The sequence below is a fragment of the Apodemus sylvaticus genome, chromosome 5 (assembly GCF_947179515.1).
Source record: "Apodemus sylvaticus chromosome 5, mApoSyl1.1, whole genome shotgun sequence".
NCBI lineage: Eukaryota > Metazoa > Chordata > Mammalia > Rodentia > Muridae > Apodemus > Apodemus sylvaticus.
In genome coordinates, this window is record NC_067476.1 from 94,705,170 (window position 1) to 94,727,920 (window position 22,751).

At 49.9% G+C, this 22,751-nt stretch overlaps 2 protein-coding genes across 2 annotated transcripts; one reads left to right on the forward strand and one right to left on the reverse strand.

Annotated features, from left to right (window-relative positions):
* Positions 1-1,682: 1,682 nt before the first annotated feature.
* On the forward strand, positions 1,683-9,517 carry Lpcat4 (lysophosphatidylcholine acyltransferase 4). The gene is made up of 14 exons (XM_052183160.1): positions 1,683-2,311; positions 3,707-3,849; positions 4,157-4,377; positions 4,721-4,833; positions 4,943-5,003; positions 5,290-5,348; positions 5,523-5,557; positions 6,117-6,171; positions 6,256-6,338; positions 6,596-6,721; positions 6,938-7,070; positions 7,898-7,996; positions 8,467-8,623; positions 8,892-9,517. The coding sequence occupies exons 1-14, from the start codon at positions 2,198-2,200 to the stop codon at positions 9,065-9,067; spliced, it is 1,575 nt and encodes a 524-aa protein (XP_052039120.1). The 5' UTR covers positions 1,683-2,197; the 3' UTR covers positions 9,068-9,517.
* A 750-nt stretch (positions 9,518-10,267) lies between these two features.
* On the reverse strand, positions 10,268-21,434 carry Nutm1 (NUT midline carcinoma family member 1). Its single transcript, XM_052181442.1, has 7 exons — positions 21,404-21,434; positions 17,752-18,454; positions 15,672-15,800; positions 13,739-13,878; positions 13,097-13,371; positions 12,637-12,753; positions 10,268-12,241 (listed from the first exon to the last, which is right to left on the reverse strand). Exons 1-7 carry the CDS (start codon positions 21,417-21,419, stop codon positions 10,268-10,270), a joined length of 3,354 nt encoding a protein of 1,117 aa, XP_052037402.1. The 5' UTR covers positions 21,420-21,434.
* Positions 21,435-22,751: the final 1,317 nt, after the last annotated feature.

Here is a 22,751-nt window from a genome sequence, read left to right on the forward strand (position 1 = left end):
GGCCAAATGTGATGACACGGACCAGAAATCTCTCTCTCTCTCTCTCTCTCTCTCTCTCTCTCTCTCTCTCTCTCTCTCTCTCTCTCTCTCTCTCTCTGTGTGTGTGTGTGTATCCATCGACTGCTGCAACAGAGTGTAATAAACTAGGAAGGAAGCCAATCCTTCTCACAGTCCCAGAGCCTAGGTAGTATAAGATCAAGGTGTCCACATGTCCACAGATTTGGTGTGGCAGAATCAGCTTTCTGGCTTGAAGACTAGGGGGTCTGGTTGTGGCCTCATTTTTCCTTTTCTACACAGGAGTTATCAGAAGGCTCCTTCCTTCCCCTCCCTTCCTCCATCTTCATAAGTCCTACTGTGATCATAAGGTTCTTGGCTGGTGTTGCTTAGTCCTCAAAGTCAATTTGATGAGATTTAGAGATCATCATTGAGACATACTCTGGAGATGCCTGTAAGGGTGTTTCCAGAAAGGTTTAACTGAAGAAAGGTTTACTGAAACACACCCAGAATGTAGCTGGCAACATTCCATCGGCTGGGAGCCATAAATAAAAGGGGATTAAAACTGAGCCTAGCGCTAGCATTCCCTCCTGTCTGCTTCAGTGTGACCAGCTGCCTCACAAGTCTTGCCTTCCCTGACAGGCTGTAACCCTCTCTGCAAGTCACACCCTTCCATTCTTAAATTGCTTTGTCAGGTACTTTGCCACAACAAGGAGACAAATTTCCCAAAGGTCTAACCAAGTAACCATCACCTGGGGATGAGGACTTCAACACGTGAAGGGGGGAGGGGAGCCACATACAAACTCTCAGATGTAGCAGCCGTAAATCTTAACCAGTATACATTACTTTTATTTCCCTGACTCTGCCAGCTGCTCCTTTTCTTGTGATACCATCAACGGTGTAAGTGATGAAGTTATAGGGGACTGAGGCAGAATCTAGACAGAAGTGACTTCTGGCTCCCTACCGAACACCCCCTCGCAATGTCCTTTCTCCCCGTTCCTATCTCCTGAATTTTATTTCTTAAAATTCCCAAATCAGATTTGTAGGATGACCCATCCCATAAAATTGCTTGCCACTGCCACCAAATCTGATGAACTAAGTTCAATTCTTGAGACCCAGAAAGTTGTCCTAAGACCTACACATCCTCCTCACTCTCATCCTGACCTCAGAAAATACCCAGAGTTAACGCACAACTCAAGAAGGCATTTGGTGGGCTGGAGGGCACCCTTAGTTCTGACTTCTTTCCCTCGTTTTCTTATTTCAACACCCATTCAGTTTTTACCTTTCAGCACGCAGAGGGAAGACAAGGTGAATTTAACCCAGCTTATTTTCATAAACAACGACTCTTACCTCCTTCCCTGTGCACTATATATTTGACTATGGGTTTCAAAGTCCACTCAATTTCGATGCTCCGTCAGTTAGGCTGCTGTACAGTGTGTTTTTAGAGCATTAGGGGTTTGTAGGTGACAGGAACTTAGGTGACCTCCATATTCCACAGGGAGACCTGTAGAGAAGCTGAGATTGCTACCTCTCCCGAGTCCGGCTTTGCCGAACCGGGGGATGCGAGCGCGCGGGTGACGGTGGCCCACGCAGCCCCGCACGCGCGGACGCCGCAAGCTGCGACGCACAGTACGGCCGCGAGAGGGCGCGGGCTCCACTATGGCGGCACGCCGACCGGGAAGGAAAGCGGTGGTCCGCCCCGGAGATGGGGAAATTGGGGCCGAGGAGCGGCGGGAACAGGGGCGATCAGCCTCCTTCCGCAGCTGCTGGCCTCTGCAACCTGCCCTGACCCAGGGCTCCACCCTGTCTGCGCTCGCAGGGTGGCTGCGGCATCCGGAAGGTGATCAGAGCGCTCGCCTGCGCGCCCACCTCCCTGCCCCGCTTCCAACCCGAGACCCCCGGAAAGGGGCAGCCAGGTCCTCGGGACGCCGCGCTCCGAATGGCGCGAGGGGTCGCGGAGAACGCGGCTGAGCGGGGACGCCGGAGAGCCGCAAGCCCCGCCCCGCGGCCGGCGCCCTGACAACGCGAGCGGCCCGGGCGGCGCCGCCGCTCTCCGCCCCTCGGCCGGCACCAGGCGGGGCTGGGACCAGAGCGCCGCCGCTGCCACTGCCGCACGAGCCGCGCTGCTCTGCAGAGCCGGACCGGGAGCGGGGCCCGGGCCGGGAGCGGGGGGACCGCGGCCCTCGCTCTATATTCTCCCACCATGAGCCAGGGAAGTCCTGGGGCCTGGGCCCCCTTCGATCCCACCTCTGGGTCCTCTGCGTCCCCAAACCCGTTCGTGCATGAGTTACACCTCTCCGGCCTCCAGAGGGTTAAGGTAAGGTGTGGGCAGGGGACGTGTGGAAGACTGGTTGGGATGGGGAGACCCGGTGGTGAGGAGCCGTGGCTGAGATGGGCAAGGGGGGATGCCAGAAGAGGCGGATGAGAAGCTTGTGGGGAGGGAGTTAGGGGGCGCGCACGTGGGGGCGGCTGGGGGTGGGTAGGCGAGGAGCTTTGGTGAGGACTCCAGCTTAGGCGATAGACAGGCTCACAAGTGAGGAAGAAACGAGTGGGAGAGGAGGGAGGACTGAAGGGGACCCAAGAATAGGAGAGATGGAGGACACTGGGGAATGCGGATTACATCCTACGGAGGTTGACGGGCTAGGATGGAGCTGGAGGCTACGGAAAGCCCAGGGTGGGGGCAGGGGCGTGCTCAGCGATCCGGGGCTTCGACTTAAACGGTTTGGACCCAGAGACTGCGTCCTTGTGCCCTTCCAACACCTCCTCTTTCCGCCACCCCCCCCCACACATACACACCTCTGCAGCACCTACTGGTGGGGGCAGGGTGGCTGGGAGGGGGGTTAGCTACAGGAAGTAGGGGACGCACCAACCTAGGGTAGCCAGGAGGTGGTGTGGGGAGGAAGTGTCCAAGGTTTCTGTTGTGATCATCTCCCGTGAGGCCGGTCCCCGGGGGCTAGGTTTATTTACCTGCTCAATCCTAAGAAAGCCTCTGGAGTCGCCCTGGCACTTGGCAACCCTTACCTTGCTGAATAGGGCAGAGTGTTACCTAAGGACTGCTGTTCTGCAGTACTAGGCTAGGGATTGATTGACCTGAGGCGTGAAAAGTGGATCTCTGTGTTTCCAGCCATCTGCTCCTTGGGCCCAAAGTGTTGAAAGCCCTGCACGGGGGGTTTGTTTGACATAGGAGCTATTTATGGAATGGCATGGGATGTTGGGGAAGAACTGTCTCTAACCTACATCAAACACGGGGCTGGACGCCTTCCCTGCGTTTTCTCATTGAATCCTCTTTTTACTTTTTCTTTTGTGGGGGAGGGGGTGGGTATAGGGTTTCTCTGTATAGCACTGGCTGTCCTAGAACTTGTTCTGTAGACCAGATTAGCCTGGAACTCACGGTGATCCACTAGACTCTACCTCCTGAGTGCTTGAGCCACCACCTCCCAGCTCCTTAAAATCCTAACGTCCATTCCAAGTACTAGATGCATTATGACAGTAACCTTTGTAGGGGGAGGGGAGGGTCACCAGAGAGCGAGAAAACAAGGCACCCAGTGTATTGATCCTTTGTCCTCCATCCCACGTGGATCCCTGTGCCTCTACCCTGTCACCTACAAGGTGTTAACTGTTTGCCCCTGGCTTAGTCCTTTTAGGAGATGCTTGCTGTGGAATGAGCCTTTCCCAGCCCTAAGGGACTTTTTTTTCTCCTGCCCTTCTGCAGTTCTGCCTCCTGGGGGTGCTGCTGGCCCCAATCAGAGTGCTTCTGGCTTTTATTGTCCTCTTTCTCCTCTGGCCCTTCGCGTGGCTCCAAGTAGCAGGTCTGACCGAGGAGCAGCTCCAGGAACCAATTACAGGATGGAGGAAGTGAGTGGGACCCAACTCCTAAAACCATTTCTTAGTTTCATCATTTAGATGCTCTGCTCCACCCCTAAAACACACAGACACACACAGACACAGACACACACACACACACACACACACCAGGGTCTGGAACTGTTACATGAGCTATCAGCCATTCTAAGTGGCATGTCCAAAGTATTTCAGCTCGATGGCCAATGTGTTTTGAGGGGGAAGGAGGGGTCTCCTGTTCTCCCTGGCACCCGGTTGGGACACAGGATTGATTAAGAGTCAGAACTCGCTCTCCCACTGACTCCCAGCCTTACCCTGGCAGGACTGTATGCCACAACGGGGTCCTCGGTCTGAGCCGCCTGCTGTTTTTCCTGCTTGGCTTCCTTCGGATCCGTGTTCGGGGTCAAAGGGCCTCTCGCCTCGAAGCCCCCGTCCTGGTTGCTGCCCCCCACTCAACTTTCTTTGACCCAATTGTTCTGCTACCCTGTGACCTGCCCAAGGTTGTGTCTCGAGCTGAGAATCTTTCCGTGCCTGTCATTGGAGGTGAGAGAGTTCAAGAAGGTATGGGGGTGGGGGGGGAATGGTAACCCTGGGGCCCCAAAAAGTCAGAAGTGGAAACACTGGCTTCCAGCATAGAGAGAAAAGTTAGGAGGGGAACTCGTCTGTTGGCAGATGGATGTAAAGTAACACCATTGGTCAACCGATCTCAAGACTCTCTGGGCTGGGGCCAGACACAAGGTGGTAGAAAGACAGCCTCCAATAAATAGATTGTGGCAATAAATGGATTGTTGAGCTATCTTCCACTGTTGAGGAAATTGAAGCTGCCAGAAGTCAGTGCCTCAGGGTCAGACCCAAGTGACTCCTCCTTTTAACCTTCCCGACCCAGCCCTCCTTCGATTCAATCAAGCCATCCTAGTATCCCGGCATGACCCGGCCTCTCGGCGCAGAGTGGTAGAGGAGGTCCGAAGGCGGGCTACCTCGGGAGGCAAGTGGCCTCAGGTGGGTAAAGATACCTGAAAGCTCCGCCTCGTGTGCCGAATGGTTACTCTTTCCTCCCCACTTCACTCTGTGCTTTGGGTTTTTTGTTTTTGTTTTGTTTTTCACCCAGGTACTATTTTTTCCTGAAGGCACCTGTTCTAACAAGAAGGCTCTGCTGAAGTTCAAACCAGGTGAGTAAACCGATAGTGGGCGGTGAGGCTGCGAAGGAGGAGGAGAAGGTGCTCCAGCTTTGGGGGTGGGGGTGGGGGGGACGTACCTCACAAAGTAAAGGGGCTGGTAACGGGTAACGGTGACAGGGAGCCTCCCACCCCTCTCTTGACAAGGTGAGTCAGAGAGGAAATTCTTAGGAGAGCAAAGCCACACGGCATTTGGGATTTGTCCCAGACCCTCATGCCATGTAGCTACCTCTGTGTACTGACTTCTGCCTTGGGGGATGGGGGTGGAAATGGGATTTAGGAGCCTTCATCGCGGGGGTGCCCGTGCAGCCTGTCCTCATCCGATACCCCAACAGTCTGGTGAGTCTCGTGGAAGGAAGGGGTGGAAGCAGGGGGCATGAATGCCTCTGCTGGGGGTGTGTTAAAGATCCCTATCTGGGGTGAAGCATGGGGCAAGGTTGGGGGTCTGCTGAAGAGGATTGGCCGGGTTCCAGGAAGAGAAGTAACCTCTGCCTCCTTCTGCTTTTCCTATAGGACACCACCAGCTGGGCATGGAGGGGCCCTGGCGTGTGAGTGCTAGTGTTACAGGGGTTAGGGTGGGGCGTCCAGTCCACCAGAGCACTTCTGGTCCTGTCTCTAATAAAAGAGAGGAATGACCTAGCGTGTAGGACTGAGAGAATCTTCAGCGGAGATTGCCCTCTGACCTTCCCATATTACTTGGCAGTGTTTCTAAGCTTCCCACCTAAGTCACTGCTGCTGTAATTACAGTTCCTTATTTACTGTCCTGTGTTTCTGGTTTGTGGGTTTCAGGGGGAGGGAGGGAGTTGGCGGCTGGTTCTGAACTCTGGTCCCTTCTAGAGAACGCACACCACTGGGAATGCCTCTTCCCTTTGCCTCGGTGCCCAGACTTCTCTTTCCTGCTGCTCTTCCTCCCTGTTGTGTTCCCTGCAGCTTTTGACCTGCCCATCACCTCTCTGGTCCTTCTCACAACCTCCTGGCTAGCTGGAGCTGTTGGGGGTGGTGGGGGGTTCCCATTTTTCGTATCACTGGGAGAATGATCCCACTGCCTTGCTCAGGAGAAGTAGCTCATAGTTAAACAGTAGTGAACACCCATCTCTCCTCTCTTAGGCTCAAAGTTCTCTGGCTCACCGCCTCTCAGCCCTGCAGCATTGTGGATGTAGAGGTAGGAACCCCTTAGTGGGCTGGGGAAAACAGGAGTAACCATGCGTGCTTTCAGGTCCTGATGAGAGCTGTGTCCGTGTTTCAGTTTCTCCCTGTCTATCAGCCCAGCCCCGAGGAGAGTAAGGACCCCACCCTTTATGCCAACAATGTCCAGAGAGTCATGGCACAGTGAGTACTACAAGTTACTTCCTGCTGTTCTGTGAAGTATTTCCTGGAACAGTCCTGCTGAACCGAGGAACCACAAGGAGGTGTAGGAGGTTTTGAGGCAAAGATAAGGGATAAAGGGGAAAGGCTGAGAGACAGTGGAGACCAAGGAGAGAAAAAGACAAAGGAAACTGACCATGCTGGTCTAACGGAGTGTAATGAAACCTCAGTGAATGTCCTCTGCTGCCTCCTCTTGATCTCCATCCTTCTTTGTCCTGAAGGGCCCTGGGTATTCCAGCCACTGAGTGTGAGTTTGTAGGGAGCTTGCCTGTGATCGTGGTGGGCCAGCTGAAGGTAGCATTGGAACCACGGCTCTGGGAGCTGGGAAAGGTGCTACAGAAGGCCGGGTAAGTCCTCTTGAATCTGAGAATGTAAGCCGTGTCCCAGAAAGGGGAAACAAGGGCAGGAAGGAGGGCTCTGCTGCATTCGACCCTCAGCACAGGAGCTCGGGACCGCTGCTGAGCCTGCGCGCTGGGAGCCCAGTACTGGTGGGGAGGGCAGGTTGCTCATGGCGTATCCATAAAGAAACTGAGTGAGCTCTGCTGTCAACGATTCCGCTGTAGGCTGTCCCCTGGCTTTGTGGACATGGGGGCAGAGCCAGGCCGGAGTCGAATGATCAGCCAAGAGGCATTCGCCCAGCAACTGCAGCTCTCTGATCCTCAGACAGTGGCTGGAGCCTTCAGCTACTTCCAGCAGGTAATGGCCTAGAACCCTGGACAAAATGGATGGCTTGCCTTCCAAGCCAAAGAGCTCAAGGTTCAGGGATGGTGTCCCAGTGATTATTTTTGGCAAACCGTATTTCTAGAAATATAACCCAAGTATCCTGTCAATTCATAATTCTAGTGTTTGTCTGTATTAAGAATACACTCAAGTTTTTGTACTAGACAGGTGTTTATACCCCTCACAGCTGATAAGACACAGGCTAAGGGTCTCAACACTAAGAGGGAACAGAGGCAAAGGATCGTAGGCTTAAAGCCAGCCCACGTGATATAGTTAGACCCTTCTAAAGGTTTTAAAGTAATTAAAAATTGTAAGTTTTGAGCTGTGGATTTCTTAAATTGAGAAAGACCATATCCCTCAGCCAACATGTCCCCGACAAACATAACATCTATCCTGCTTAGATTTTTAGTATTTAAAAAAAAAAAAGTTAGGCCAGTGGCCCCCAAGTCTGTTGGACCAGTTCTGCCACATAGGCTGAGTCAGAGGAAAACCAGTTTGTCTGGGTTGGAAACCCAGAATGCTCTCTTGGGTATATCAGAATGGGTGACAACTTCAGAATTCCTGCGGGATGCCCTGACATTCATAGATCTCTGTGGGAGGCCTTGGTCACCTCGTGCCTTGGCATAGCTTATGGAAGTGAAGCATGTGGACTGAGAACTCACAGGAGTCCTGCGGCGTTTGCTAGCCAGTTCTGAGCAGAGTGGGCACAAGCATCATTTCTAAGCTTACCGAACAGAAAATCAGAGCGCAGGAGGAAGATAAGATATCCGGTCCCCACATTGCTCTGGTTTTTCACCCTCTAGGATGCCAAGGGTTTGGTGGACTTCCGAAATGTGGCCCTGGCACTAGCAGCCCTGGATGGGGGCAGGAGCCTGGAGGAGCTGACTCGCCTGGCCTTTGAGGTACCTTTGAGGGACTGTGACTGTGGAACAGCTACTGAGACGCTCCCCCCACCCCCAGCTCCATCCCAGGAAGGCAGTATATTGTAGCTCTTAGATAATGCAAGCTCGGGGCCCTCCTTAGTGCTACACTGCCTAAAACTGCCTATGTCCAGAATCTCCCACCAAGGCCTACCTGGGAACAAGAAGGCAGAAGCTGACTATCTTAGACCTGTCCTGAAAGAACAGGAATTAGTGATACAAGAAGGCTTACGTGTAGCACTCTTAGAAAAAGAGGAGTATCAGCTGGCTTCTTAGGGAGGATGAGGCCCTCTGAAGAGGCCTTGACAGTTGTCTGTCTCTCTCTCTCTCTCTCTCTCTCTCTCTCTCTCTCTCCCCCCCTCCCTCCCTCCCTCCCTCTCTCCCTCTCCCTCTCTCTCTTCCTCCCCCTCCCGCTCCCTCTCCCTCCCCCCTCCTCACCACCACCACCCCAGCTTTTTGCTGAAGAGCAGGCAGAAGGACCTGACCGTCTGCTGTACAAAGATGGCTTCAGCACCATCCTGCACCTGTTGCTGGGTTCACCCCGCCCCGCTGCCACGACTCTGCATGCCGAGCTGTGCCAGCCTGGATGCAGCCAGGGCCTCTCCCTCTGTGAGTCACTGCCGCCTCTGCCCTGGGGCAGGCACTGGGGGCACCATCAGCACCCGGATAGGTTCTGAGCATGGAGCTGGCTGAGAGTTGGGGCTCAGAACCTCTTGAGAGGAGGCAAGGTGGGTGGTAACCAGGCAAGTGAGGAAAGAGGTGTCGAGCTATATTGGAGAAGGCAGACAGATGAGCAGGGATGGGTTCTGAGGAAAGAGAATGGGAGAGGTGTTTCTCAAGTGGTGTCACTTTCCCGTTTCCCACTCTTCCTGTCCAGGTCAGTTCCAGAACTTCTCCCTCCATGATCCTCTGTACGGCAAGCTTTTCAGCGCCTACCTACGCCCCCCACACAAGCCTCGAAGCACCTCCCAGATACCAAATGCCTCGTCCCCCGGCAGCCCCACCGCCCTGGCCAACGGGACTGTGCAGGCCCCCAAGCAGAAGGGTGACTGAGCGCCTCAACCTCCCTCTCTTTCCTCAGCTCAAACCCAGCCCTGCTCTCAGGACAGCACCAGAGGCCCACCCTATGCCTCAACCCCACCTCTGCTCCGGTTTGATTTCTTGGTTATCCTTGTTTTGTTTGTTTATTTTCATTTTTTGTTTGGTGGGGTCTTTTTGTAAAAGACTATTTTATATATAAATATAAATATATATCTATTAAAAAAAAAACCTGAAGCTTGGTCCCGAGGGTGGAGTCATTAGTTGTGAAGGAAAGAGATGAATGGTTGGTTGCCAGATTTCCATTGGAATTTCCAAAAAACTCCACAGATTAATCTTGGCCATACCTGAATTCTCTCATTCACAAACGGACTGGGGTGTTTCCTCTATGGAAATCGTACTGTGATTTTGTATCTGCCCCTCCTGTTACCACCTACTAAATATGCACATCTTAATTGACTTCTTCATGAGCCTCTTTTTCAGCCCGTTCCCTCTCGTTATGCACTCATTAAAGATAGAAATATAGCTTTCTGCTATTCCACATTTAACAGTCCCATGGAGAGTTTATTCCATCGCCCATACTGAGAGCAGAGACCTGTGTTGGAAAATGAACCTCCTCCAGGTCACATTGACCACATGGTGCTTCCCCTACGGTAGCATGAGCTGAAGTCCTTCCTGTCCAGCCCTTAAAGGAAGAAAAGGCCCCCTCCCTCCCCCAGCCTTGCTCTCCTAGCACCCAAGGTGCTACATGTCTTGACACACATACATAGAATAAATTAGATTTAAGAAATCAGGTCTGACCTACAAAAAGAATCCCCCCTTCCCTGTAGACTTAAAGGAGGCAGACAATAATAGGCTATCAGACAAGACCTGCCAATGCTGGGTTCAGTCTTGGGAAGAGGGAGCGAACCTTTTGGGACTCCTGTTATAACACTTTTTGTTCTATGGCGAAGCCAGGATCCTCACACAGAAGAGCACACAGCATTTTCAAACCAAAAACAATCTTTATTTCTCCATAAAACTTCCAAAAGCCAAACGTTCCCTTTACTTCCCACTAACAGGACCCCCTGCAACCTAGCCAGTCTGACCTGACCCAGGCTCTCCAGCTTCTGGCACAACAACAAAAACAGCACTGGGCTGAGGCTGCTTCCACAGGGGGAGCAGCAGCAGTAAAATAGCCTCTCTGCTAGGTGGAGCAGGATGGCCCTCCGCTTCCTACTGGCTACGACGGCGTTTCTTCCTTTTGCTGGTGACAAAACTGTCACGCCGCCTTTTCCGAGGCTGTGGGAGCTGAGCTGTTCCCAGAGCGAGGGGTTTCTGCCCAGAACCACTAAACTCAGCTCCTTGCTGGGCACTCTCTACTACAGTACCTGGACTCACAACTAGGGCTTGCTTCCCAGACCTGGGAGGGGGTGAAGGCTGGCCAAGGTCATCTACTTCAGCAGAGTGGCGGGATGCTTTCACAATTCCCTGACCTCCAGAGGCGTGATGAATAGTAAGGGGAAGCCCTACTGAAGAGAGGTTGAGTTTTGAAGCCAAAAGGTAGGAAAAGTTGGAGAGCTCTTCGTCTTCCTCCTCTCTCTTACCTCCTTTGGCTCTGTCTGCTGAGGTGCATTTTTCTCTAATAGGGATTTCTCTCAGAATAAAAGCATCCCTGGTTCCCCGCCTGGGAGAAGCACTTCTCTGGCTCTGGCCAGATGTCAATTTGGTTGTCTCATGTATGTAAGATTCTTGATTGCCTTGTAAAGGTACAACAAGGTCAGTGGGTTTGGAGGAAACAGTGTTTTCCCTGCCCTCTCCTTGGAGGTTATGAGAATCAAACTTTGACGAGCAGGAATCCTTGCTGACCCCTCGTTGGGGGCCACTGTCATTTCTAATATCTAGTATGTTGACCTGTTCTATGTTCTCCAACAGAGGAAAAAATAGATTGCCTCTGTTCTCAGCCTTTTGGCTAGCCTGGGGGAAAGAGGAGGCACCCTGAGCCCCAAAAATAATGAGATTGCCTTGGCACGTGGGTATCAGGGTGTCTTTGGAAGACCCCAGTGTGGAAGAGTCAAGTGTTTGCAGCAGTGGGGGGCAAGCTTCAGCCCACAAATCACTAGAATTATGTATGGGTTCAGGGCTCAGCTCTTGATTTCCTTTGGACCTCAAGCCTGGACCATTGGCCATCAAAGACCCTGGCAAGCAGCAGGAGTTGCTCTCCTCTGGGATAGCTGTTGGATCTGTGCCTCCACAGGGAATCACGCTGTTCCCCACATCCTTGGACACTGTGTTCTTTCTAGGACCTGGAGAAGCACTGTTTCTAGAACTCAGTGCCTGGTCCGCCCTTCTACATGTCTCGTCTTGGATGCTATCTATGACATTCTCGATCTGTAAGGGAAACTCTAAACCTACAGCATCCATGTCACTGCTCAGCCACAGTCCTGGGCTGAGAGCAACCCTGTCTAGGTTGCCAGCTGCTCCAGGGGCATGGTTCTGACTGTAACTCTGAACCACATCAGGACCTCTGTCCTCTCCCCACATGGCTCTTGAAGAGCCCTTCTGGGAAACCACTGAAGGTTGTTGTCTTCCTTGAGTAAGCATCCCAACTCCCCCGATCTGCTGTCCTAGCTGCAATGCCAAAGTCGGTTTTTCTAACCCAAGTCCTCGCAGAGGAACTGGCTCTATAAGTCCAACACCGAAATTGGAGGCTCTTGTGTGTTGGGGATCTTCTTGCCAACAGAAAGGTAAAACCTCTGGATTTCTATCTGCTACTGGGTAGTGCCCAGAGGACCCAGAACCTCCCAGGTGGCCATCATGAGTTGCAGATAGCTGTTTTATAGCCTTCCCAGACCCTTTTCTCTCTATACCCAAGGGGACTGGCATTCCCTGTGACGCTGTGAGTTCTAGCTGCAGGTCCCAGCTGTTGGGGGATAACAGACTATTTCCATCCTTGTGAATCCCCCTTGGACCGCCTAGTGTTTGTTCCTGCCCACCATGCACTTCTCTTGCCTGCTTGCCTGGAGAAGCAGATTTTCCAATGCGAACAATGCCCGCAGCCCCCTGAAGCCCAGGTGAGGGCCGACACCTTTGACCCCCATCTTCATCTTCATCAGAAACAGAAGGACTTGAGTCTGACTGAGCTCCACTGCAACTTGGAGGCGTTTGTGCATCTTCCTCCTCCAAGGCCAAGAGTCGTTTCTGGACCAGCTGGAAGGGAATGGACAAATGCCAGTTCTATACGTGGTTAGGAGAAGAGGTGGCTGAGTGGGTGATAGGAGATGGTAGATAGTGTGGGGAAGAAAAGCAAGGGTTTTAAATGATGATATCAAAGATAGATACTGTAGCTCATTCTGTGTTAGAGCTTTGTTCCTTTGCTATGAGCCTTTCCTCATCCCCCTACCTACTTGTTCTAGACTGCAGGCATAATGCTTTTGTGCACTGTGTGATGATTATCCTTGTGTTATTCAAATGCTGATTTCTATGCCCTCATATAACCCAGAGCCCAAACCTAAGTCCTCTAAAATAACAGTATCAGTATATCAAAGGGTTATACAAAATCAGCCAGGCTCCTTTTCCTGGTGTTCTTTGCCTCCCAACTTTACCTGGGCAAGAGTAAGTCCTTCTTCTTGCTCTAGCTCCTCAATTAAAGCCAAAGGATCTCTCTGTTCTTCTGGGGACAACAGATCTGCCAGAAATTGAGGGTGAATGACCGCCTCCACCTGAGGAACAGAAAGGAGAGTGGTGTGAATCTTGATATGGAGTTAATCTGTAAGCCAAGGCACTCCAGAGACAAAGCTGAGGCCCATCATGCTCCCACTTTCACGCTGGAGTTATAAAAATGTGTGGTAGCCCTTAACCATCAGCTACCTGCATGTATACCTATTTCCAAATTATAGGATGGAGCCTACTGAACTTACTGACCCGATGGCTGGTGCCCCATAGCACCCAACTCCCAAATAACTATTTGAAATTGTAGAATGGGGGCTCCTGCCACTTGCAGAAGCCCAGAGAGCTGATGCCCCCCAGTATCCATTAGATATTAGCCACGTAGAGCACACTCACCTTGGAGACAAAGACTTCCTGAGAACATAGCTCATCAATGTAGCCCAGAAGACTTGCGTCTGGATACATCCCTGCATCCTCCTGCTGCTCCTCTTCCTCCTCTGTCTTCCCAGTGTCCACGTGGCTTCCCATCAGCCCTTCCATGATGTCAATATATTCTTGCACAGCTTCGGGTGGGATCTCTTTGGGTGCCTCAGGAACTGGAGGCCTTTGAGGTTTGCGCTGCCGCCGACGGGGAGCCCGGGTCTTAGAGGCTGCCTTCTTGGGAATGTACACTGAGGGAAGAAGAGATAGAGAGTGGGAAAGAAGCTTTGGTATCTACTTTCCTAGGGAAGAAATTTGGGTTCAGGAAATGGTTCCAGAATGGGGGTCAAGCTTTTGGGGGAGAAATCATAAAAAGCTGGAGGGTATGAGAGAGCACCGTTAGAAATCTTTCCACACACCTTGACATTCCAAGAGACCACCTGATCCAACCCCATTTTTTAGGCTGATAAAGTATAGGGCTATGTATAATCTGGATGAGAGAGTAGTTAGTTTACTTGGCCAAGATCATAGCTAATTCAAGACAAAAGGAGCCAAGACCCCAGCTTCAATTGCATTTGGCTTATACAGTGTCACTTCCAGGAAAGACAGTAGCCTCACCTGGCTGCTGGCAAGCCTCGGGGACCACGGACCCTGGAGGATCAAGTTTCAAAGGGGCTACAGGGGACAGACCCGGGGAGCCATTCATCAACTGTGCATTCTGTATCTGTGTTTCTTCCTCAGCCTCAAACTCCATGAACCTGCAGAGGGGGGAAGAAGGAACAGGCAGGGCTGGAGGGATGGCTCAGTGGTTCTAATCCCAGCACTCACATGGCAGCTCACAATTGTCTGTAACTAAGATCTGATATCCTCACACAGACATATGTGCAGGCAAAACACCAATGTACATAAAATGGGGAAAAAATAATATTTTTTTAAAAATAAAAGCACAGTCTGCGGTAAGATGAAGAGCCCAGACCATCAGTAACACAGACCATCAGTAACACAGACACCAGGCAACATCCACACATGGCCAAGAAACCAAGTACCCTCATTTTGGCTAAATACTGTTGAAGTTGGGTGAGGCAGGGGAAGCTGCTCACAGGTAGGTAGCAGCCTAATGACAGTTCTGGGAAATGCCATTATATTGTCCCTTCACCATTGAATGGTTATTCAAGAAGCTAACTAAAGAAACTGGTGGTATACAGCTTGGATTACTCTCCAGGACAAAATCAATATCCTCTACTTCTGTGCCGTATGAATTTCACCCAGTGCTCTAATTATTATCATATAAGCTTGGCGAATTCATCTAAGCGTGGCCCATGTAACAGTCTAGAGGTGCACTCTAAGGGGTTACTCCTAATGGCCTCATCTTCCCCTTTCTACAACTGAAAATGATGGCAGAATTTTGGAAGCAGAGTCCACCAGGAAGCACAACCCACCAGAGTGCAAAGGCTGAAACAGGTCCTCAAGGGTAAATCCAGGGATTCAGAAAAAAAAAAAAATACATTTGGGGGAAATGATTCCTTCCCCACTTGCTGTGATAAGGATTCTCACTATGTTGCCCAGGCCGGCTTTCAACTCCTGGCCTCAAATGATACTCCCATGTCAGCCCTGGGGCCATGTGTGTTGACTCACAACTTCACAGCCAGCCAAAGTTACTTTTTAAGACATAGCTATCCTGTAGAAATGGGGAGTGAAGAGTCAGGAGACCACTCTAGGTATCCAGTACCCTGTTTCTTCTGGCCAACCTCTTCCAGAATTGGTTCCTCCCTGGAAATGGGGGTGGGGGGAGAACAGGTTTTCAAAAACAAAGCAAGACAGGAAAGGAAAAGTGCTTGTGAAGGTCCATATCAATAGCCACTTGCCATCTGGTAAGCTGCAGAGAACCTTCTGGTGAGGTTCTCTAAGCGTGGGATTTTTAGAGGCCCTGGGGTCAATCCTATGCTAACACCTTCGATATGAAAGACCTGGAGGCAGGGGAGCTTTAAGAACAGTCAGGATGAGCCAGGCAGTGGTGGCACACGCCTGTAATCCCAGCACTCTGGGAGGCAGAGGCAGGTAGATTTCTGAGTTCGAGGCCAGCCTGGTCTACAGAGGGAGTTCCAGGACAGCCAAGGCTACACAGAGAAGCCCTGTCTCAGAAAAACCAAATCCAAAAAAAAAAAAAAAAAGAAAAAAACAGGATGGAGTAACCCCAGGGCTTAGGTGGTAGAAGAAGAGTCCAGGAGACCCTCATCTGGCCTACAGCCCTCCTGTGGCACTACTTTATTCTATTTTAAAATTTATTCCATTTACTTTTTATTTGCATTGTGTGTGTGTAGTGGCATGTATGAGGATTGTGTGTGTGTGGACCTCAGAGGACAACTTGTGGGAGCCCCTTTTCTCCTTCCTCCATGTGAGTCCTGAGGATCAAACTCATGTGGCACCCACTAAGCCATCTTGCTGAAGCTCCGGTTACAACCAGCCCCCCATACACATACATACATCTGCTGCCCCTGTTTTCAACCACTCCCCAACCCCTGCAGGGTGACCGAGGGTTCATCAAACTCACTTCTCTGCCATCTCATAAAAGATCATCCGGTCAAAGTTGCTGGTGCGCTCCCATTCCTGCAGAGCCCTCGGCAGTCCCTCCTCCAAGGTCATAGTAGGCTTCAGTCGGGCCAGGGAACGAAGCACTGGGCTAAAACCCCCATTGGGTCAGACACATTGTGAAGGTGTGCCCTGCACCTGTTCTGATGCCCACCTCAGTTCATAGCCCCCTGTCTCTCACTAGTATGCCCCTTAAGCCCTGTCAGGTTCCATTTTAATAAGACCTCCAGACTCCGAAGCCCTACCTCCCGCTGTTCACCATTCTTGCTGCCCTTCCCACTGAGATGTGCAGATCACACAAATCAAATGATTCTTCTCCTGACCTTCTGAAATCATCAAGGGCACCCACCTTTAATTCTCCCAGTGCTAGCCTTAACTGGACACTAAAGACTTAGGTTTGTCAATATAAAGTGGATTTAACCCTGCCGGTGGTAGTGGTGCATGTATTTAGTCCCAGCACTTGGGAGGCAGAGGCAGGTGGATCTCTGTGAGTTCTAGGTCAGCCAGGACTACACAGAAAAACCTTGTCTTGAGGGAGGGAGGGAGGGGTGGCAGAGCCTCTTGATTTTTTGAAGACTTTAATGAACCCAACATCCCAACATAAGCCTCTAATTAAAACATGTATAGTGGTTTGGGGATTTCCCCTCCCATTTTCATTCTTTCTTTCTAGGATGCCATCATAGATTTTTCAAATAGAATATTGGACTATTACTTCTGGAAAGCTCCAGAGGAAATTGAGGGTGCAGACTAAAGCAAGGACTTCATTTTAGCCACTCTGGCTTCTCTTTAAGTCTTTAAACATTAAGTATCGGAACCACCTGGGAAAGATTGCTGTAACCACAGATTTTAGAAGCCAGGATCCCAGCACTGAGCATCAATCCAATTAGCTTCCCAGATGGCTGCTGTATAAAGTCTTGATCGTGCCTGGCGTAAGATCCTACCCATAGCATTGAAGCTTGGAGAGCAGGAGTTGGCCAGAAATAAAAGGGGAGGAACAGGGTCCTAAGCAAACCTTGAGAGCTCATACTGATTCTAGATTTAAAATCTGCGCCACCAGGTCTCAAGAGAGAACTCAAGAACCATCTCAAGAAACCAGGTAAGGTGGCGTTCATTGAGGACTTTAAGTCCAAATGAAGAAGCTCTCCCACTAGAAGGGAGCATGTATATATTTTTTTCAAAGTCTGGTTTTTAAAAAAGGAGAGACTGTTTGCTCAATGGTCTCCAGCTGAGAGCTCTCCCTTCTGGTTGGGAAGTAGAGAAAATTTCCCAGATGAGTAATTAGTAATATATAAACAAAAGAGATACCCTGTAACTCCAGGCGTTTTTGGCTAAACATACACACACTCCAAAGGAAGGATACTTTGGCCTTTTGTGGGCTCCCTTCCTCTTTTTATAGTATTAATAAAAGAATGGCCATTTGAATGATTCATTTTCTATGCCAGGCACTTTGCCAAGCACCACTAATCTGGCCAACCCTTGGAGATAGGCATAATTACCCCCTTTAGGGATGAGGAATCTGAGGGCAAAGGTGTTAAATATCCTGCTCTGATCACACACCTAGTATGTGTGGGGCCAACTGTGCTTCCTCTCTCCCCATTTCACCTTGGCCCCTAAGTAAGATAGGGTTCACACACACTAAGATCTTTGCCTAACCCAGTGCTATCTTCCCCATTCCCACAGGAAGGAGTCAGGGCCCAGCCGACCTCATCCCAGTCAGTGTCAAAGGGCAGGCAGGCAGGGCCCTGACATTTGGAGTCAGGGACCTACATGTCAATCTCTGCTTCCTGTTTTATGACAGGAAGCCTCTCAGTCTTCTCAAGATTACTATAAAATGCTTGCCTGACTTCACAGAGTGGTAGCTAGTCTTTGAGAAGCCAGGAAGAATGTAGCAGTGTTTTTCATTCTCTTAACAGTGTCTTCTCACTCTCACAACTGCCTTCAAGAATTCTCAAGTAACAGAAACTTCTGTGTCTATCCTAGAGTCCTCCCTAAAAGCCCTAGGAAAAAAAGTCAACCTTGGATACCCCCCCACCCCCACTTACATAAGAAAGCAGGACAGAGCTTCTGCATCAGGACTCTGGGATAGGTGAGTCCGGGCCAAGACTTTGTAGCGCTGCCAGCGACGGTAGTTCTCATAAACACCCTTGGAAGCATAGGCAAGGTCACCTTGAGAGGGCTTCCGTGCAGCCACGGGGCCTCCTTCCATGGTTGCTGCTTGTGTTCCTGGCCAGGGCTTTTCCAGGGGCACAATGGGAGCCAGTTGGGCAGCTGGTGGTAGAACCTGCAGAGGAAGTCCTGCAGGGCTCTCCTGGCTCACTCCAACTGCCACAGCAGGCAGGATGGTCTTCACATTAGAGGTGGTCACATACCGAGGAGGAGGCCCCTCCTGGCTCCCACAGGGAGCACCTGAGGGAATCCAGTTTAGGGCTGCCTGGGTAACTATAAGGTTCTGAGTTTGAGAGGACTCAGCTGGCCCCACATCTGTCTTGACTTTGACAATGACCTGGCCAGTTCCAGCCACACCAGGGCCAGGGCCTTCGCCTGTCACCAACAATGGGCTGGGGAAAGCAGAAAGGAGCAGAGGATTGCCTGGAGAGAAGACAGGAGGTATAGGGGGCTGTGGTGATGGCTCCCAGAGAGGTTGGTCTGGTGGAACCGGAGGAGGTGGGGCAAAGGGAAGCGCAGTGAAAGGGGACAGGCCAGCACCAGGTTTCATGGCCATATCTGGTCCTGGTAATGGAGAGGCTGTTGAGACAAAGAAGGGAAGGGTGTAGGAAGAAGATGAGAAGTTAGACCACTTGACTTCCTTTTAGTCCCTATGGGGTCAGAGCAGTGACTCTCAAGGTGTGAAGGAAGGGACATGGATGGGTGCCTCTCAAGTAGTCCCTTCCCCTTAGCTAGGAGGCTAGAGAAGTAGCTCCCTTTCAGAGACACATAGTCCTGCATCTTCCAAGAACAACAAGCTCAAACCATCTCTGCCTCTAAGAACATCTCTCAAACCACTCCTGAAGACCTCCCCTGCCAGCTCTGTAGGCAGATCAAGAAGATGTGAAACAAGATTGATGCCCATTCTTCAGGAAAAGCAGTCTGCATGCACGCTGAGTGCAGGGAAAATTCCAGGCCCTTGAGAAGCATTCATGGGACCTTTGAGAAAGGCAGTCTCACTAACGTTGGTCCGCCCCTCTCCTCCTTTTCCTATACCTCTTGCTCCTGATAATCTCCCCAAATAACAGAAGATGAAGTCTGTGAACAGGCTCAATGACTCTAGGACTCATCAGCTCATTTCTCCAAGAGCAGCCCCACTCAGCAGACATGGACATCTACTAACTCTACCTACTCCACAAGACAGGGACGCCACCCGACCCAACTGCCCTATAGCTCCTGTCACGAGCCACAGAAGCACAATTTCCAGCACAGAATATGGTAGCCTAGATTCTTGGTTCCCAGAAACTTCATTATGAAGTGAGGGGAAGTGAGGGAGATTTCCAGTGCTTTCAGTTTCAACTATGGATGAGTTGAAATTTGGCAGCACATGGGGGCTGGAGAGATGGCTCGGAAGTTAAGAACACTGACTGTTCTTCCGAAGGTTCTGAGTTCAGTTCCCAGCAACCACATGGTGGCTCACAACAATCTGTAATGGGATCTGCTGATCTCTTCTGGTGTGTCTGAAGAGAGCAATGGTGGTGTACTCATATGCATAAAGTAAATAAATAAATCCTTTTTTAAAGAAAGGAAATTTGGCAGCACAGACTACTTCTTAGTAGTAGAAGTTTAGGGCTCATGAAGAACAAAGCACAGGACTGGAGCTAAGGAAGAAATCTAGATGGGGCTGGAGAGATGGCTCAGCAGTTCAGAGCACTGACTGTTCTTCTGAAGGTCCTGAGTTCAAATCCTACTAACCACATCTTGGCTCACAACCATCCATAGAGAGATCTGACACCCTCTTCTAGTGTGTCTGAAGACAGCTACAGTGTACTTAGATATAATAATAAATAAATCTTAAAAGAAAAAAAAAGAAATCTAGAACACAGCTCCTGTTAGGGACCAGCTATGTGGATGCTGGTCAAGTAGAGGGTCTGTAAGCACACAAATGTGCTTCATTAAGCAGGGCCGGCCTGCATCTCACATGACTTCAGTGATAAAAACTGAGCCCAACTGGCCTGATTTCATGCAATACTTCTCCCTTTTTTCTTAAAAAACAGTATTATTTCATTGACAAACCAGTACCCTCAGATTCCACTTCCTGACCATAAAGAAGACATGAATAGGAACAACCTATTGTTCACACTCGTCTGAACCATACAGCAAAGGGCCGGCTTACACCAAGTTCTGCACACAGTGAAAATATTCCTAAGGTCTGAACTCCACAACAGGGAGGAAACCTGAGCATCTCCCTGTCGCTGAGATGGCCTGTCTCCTCAAGTCTGAAAACCAAAAAAGACTGCCCCTCACCAACTAAAAAACACTTACTTAAAAAATAAATTCAGGGGGCTGGAGAGATGGCTCAGTGGTTAAGAGCACTGACTGCTCTTCTGAAGGTCCTGAGCTCAAATCCCAGCAACCACATGATGGCTCACAACCATCCTTAATGAGATCTGATGCCCTCTTCTGGGGTATCTGAAGACAACTACGGTGTACTTACATATAACAAATAAATAAATCTTTAAAAAAAAGTAAATTCAGGTTTGTAAATACAACCACTTTGGAGGACAATCACGAGTTTAAAGCCAGCCTGGGCTACAGAGGGCAGCCTGGGCAACGTCGTGAGACCTTACCTCAAACTAAAAAGTAAAATTGGAGCTACAGATTTGCCTCCCAGAATGCTGGCCTAGCAGATGCAGGGTCCCAGGTTCAATTTCAATAAACAAATATGTGTGCGCACTCGCACGTGCGCACACACACACACACACACACACACTCAGAGAGAGAGAGAGAGAGAGAGAGAGAGAGAGAGAGCACGCATGCACACACATGCTCAGAAATCGAAGTCTATGGAAGTATCCCCTCCAAAACACTAACTAGATGGAAACTTGACTTTAGACTTCCTATCTTCCAGATACATGCACAATAAATTACAATGAAAGAAAAAAGAAAGAAAGAAAAACCTGCTGCCGGAACTGACAAGTAACCAGCTCTGTTAGAAGGAGCCATCAGGCCCTGGGAACAAGCAGTTTTACAGAATCTCTGGCCCCGTTGGCTGGCTCGTGAGTGAATAACCCCACTGAGGCTTAGCTTTCTGAGTAAGGCGAATCGACCTGGCCCATCTCACTTTTCCACCCTTCAGCCTTTTTCTAAAAAGATCAAGGGAGCTGGCCCTGACTTCACGTGGTGAAGTCCTAGAGCATGTCAGAAGACACAGATCATGACTCTTCAGAGACCCTGACGACGCCACTTATACTAATCTGTAAGCCTGTTTCCACCCCAAGCATGTTAGAGTGCTGCCTCTCCATGGGAATCAATTGGGTAATTGGTATCCAGTCCCAACATTCATTGGAAATGAATTTGGTTCATTTCCAAGGACGCTCCTCCCCCTTCTTAATGGTAAAAATCTACTTCCCTGAGCTCCCTAATGCCTATGAAGGGTCTAATTCCTCAAACCCCTATAGGTTGGCCTAAATGATTTGTCCCTAGGTAAAGTGGCAGACTTGGTCCCCAGGTGGCAGATACCCCACACTCCACTACCCCTAGTCTTACTCCCATCTGCTGCCATAATCTGAGGTGGTTTAGGCACACCAACAGTGGCAGTCTGGAAGGCTCCAGAATGAAATGGTTGGGTCCAGGATCCAGGCAATAGCCTAGCTCCAACAGATGATATCCAAGGAAGGTAGGCTAAAGACAGGGTCAAGACAGAATTAGAATCTTGGACTCTGGCATTCTAGAGTGGGGGAGGGGAAAGGATATTGTGTAGTGAGAATGGAGAAGATTTTACTCAGTGGGTTGTAGTAAGGAAGCAAAATGTAGAAAGTCCCTCAGTGAATTTGATAGCATGATTGTTGGGTGTCCTCTTTTAGGACAGTTTGTACATTGTCCCAGCATTACACTGTAATTTTCGCTGTTGCCTTCTTATTCTATCCTTCAACAATACACCTAATCCCAAGCTCTGCCATTTCTCCTGTTCTGTAGCTGGATTACTATTAATAACAGAGCGCTGGCGGACCTTGGGCTTGTTTCAGTGACGACTCTATTTTCTGAGCCAAATTCAGAGTGCACAGTTTATATACTTGAGGATTAAAAACAAAACAAAACAAAACAAAAAAAAAACGACCAAAAAACAAAACTAAATGCTTGACATTGAAGTGTCTCAGATGATCCAGGCTGTTCAACTGCTGTGGGCTGAGCGCCACCTTCCTGAAAAGCCAACACACACCCTTGGACTCCCAGGACTCAGGAGGCAAGAGTTTGAAAAAAGCCTGGACTAACCTTCTGAGAAAACCTTCTGTCCGTAACACCCAAACAGTCTAGGCACAACACTTCTGCAATTCATGGAGCCGCCGCCCTTTTCCCATTTGCTAGAAAAAGTTACTAAGTTAAAAAAAAGATTTTAATTAATTGATTACTGATTTTTGAGACAGGATCTCACTCTTTAGCCCTAGCTGGCTCGAAACTCAACAAAGATCTGCCTGCCTCTACCTCCTGAGAACTGGTATTAAAGACCTTCACCTTTAAAAAAGAAAAAAGAAAAGAATCTTTAATAGTTTTAAAACAGTTTATGTAGGTTTATGTGTGTGAATGTTTGCCTGGTTGGATGACTGTGCAGCTGGGCGCATGCCTGGTGTCCACAAAAGCCAGAAGAGGGAGTCAGAGCCTCTAGAATTGGAGTTGGAACCAGTTATGAGTTGCTATGTGGGTGCTGGCACCTGAAGATGGGTCCTCTGTGAGAGAGTCAAGCTTCTTAACTACGGAGCCACTTTTTCAGTTCCTTTTGGATTTTTGAGACAGACTGGCTATGTACCCTAGGCTGAAATCTAAGACTCTCTAACCTTAGCCCCTTGAGTGTACAACCCCTGCCTTAAAATTACCATAAAGTTTTCTCATTAAAATT

Excerpts from the sequence above, each read along its gene's own strand:
- Lpcat4 (XM_052183160.1), top strand. The coding sequence starts at position 2,198 with ATGAGCCAGGGAAGTCCTGGGGCCTGGGCCCCCTTCGATCCCACCTCT. Across the intron at positions 2,312-3,706 it reads CCGGCCTCCAGAGGGTTAAG|TTCTGCCTCCTGGGGGTGCT; the intron begins GTAAGGTGTGGG and ends GCCCTTCTGCAG. Across the intron at positions 5,558-6,116 it reads GCATGGAGGGGCCCTGGCGT|GCTCAAAGTTCTCTGGCTCA; the intron begins GTGAGTGCTAGT and ends CTCCTCTCTTAG.
- Nutm1 (XM_052181442.1), bottom strand. Across the intron at positions 13,879-15,671 it reads TTTTATGAGATGGCAGAGAA|GTTCATGGAGTTTGAGGCTG; the intron begins GTGAGTTTGATG and ends CCCCCTCTGCAG. Across the intron at positions 12,754-13,096 it reads AGGAAGTCTTTGTCTCCAAG|GTGGAGGCGGTCATTCACCC; the intron begins GTGAGTGTGCTC and ends TCTGTTCCTCAG.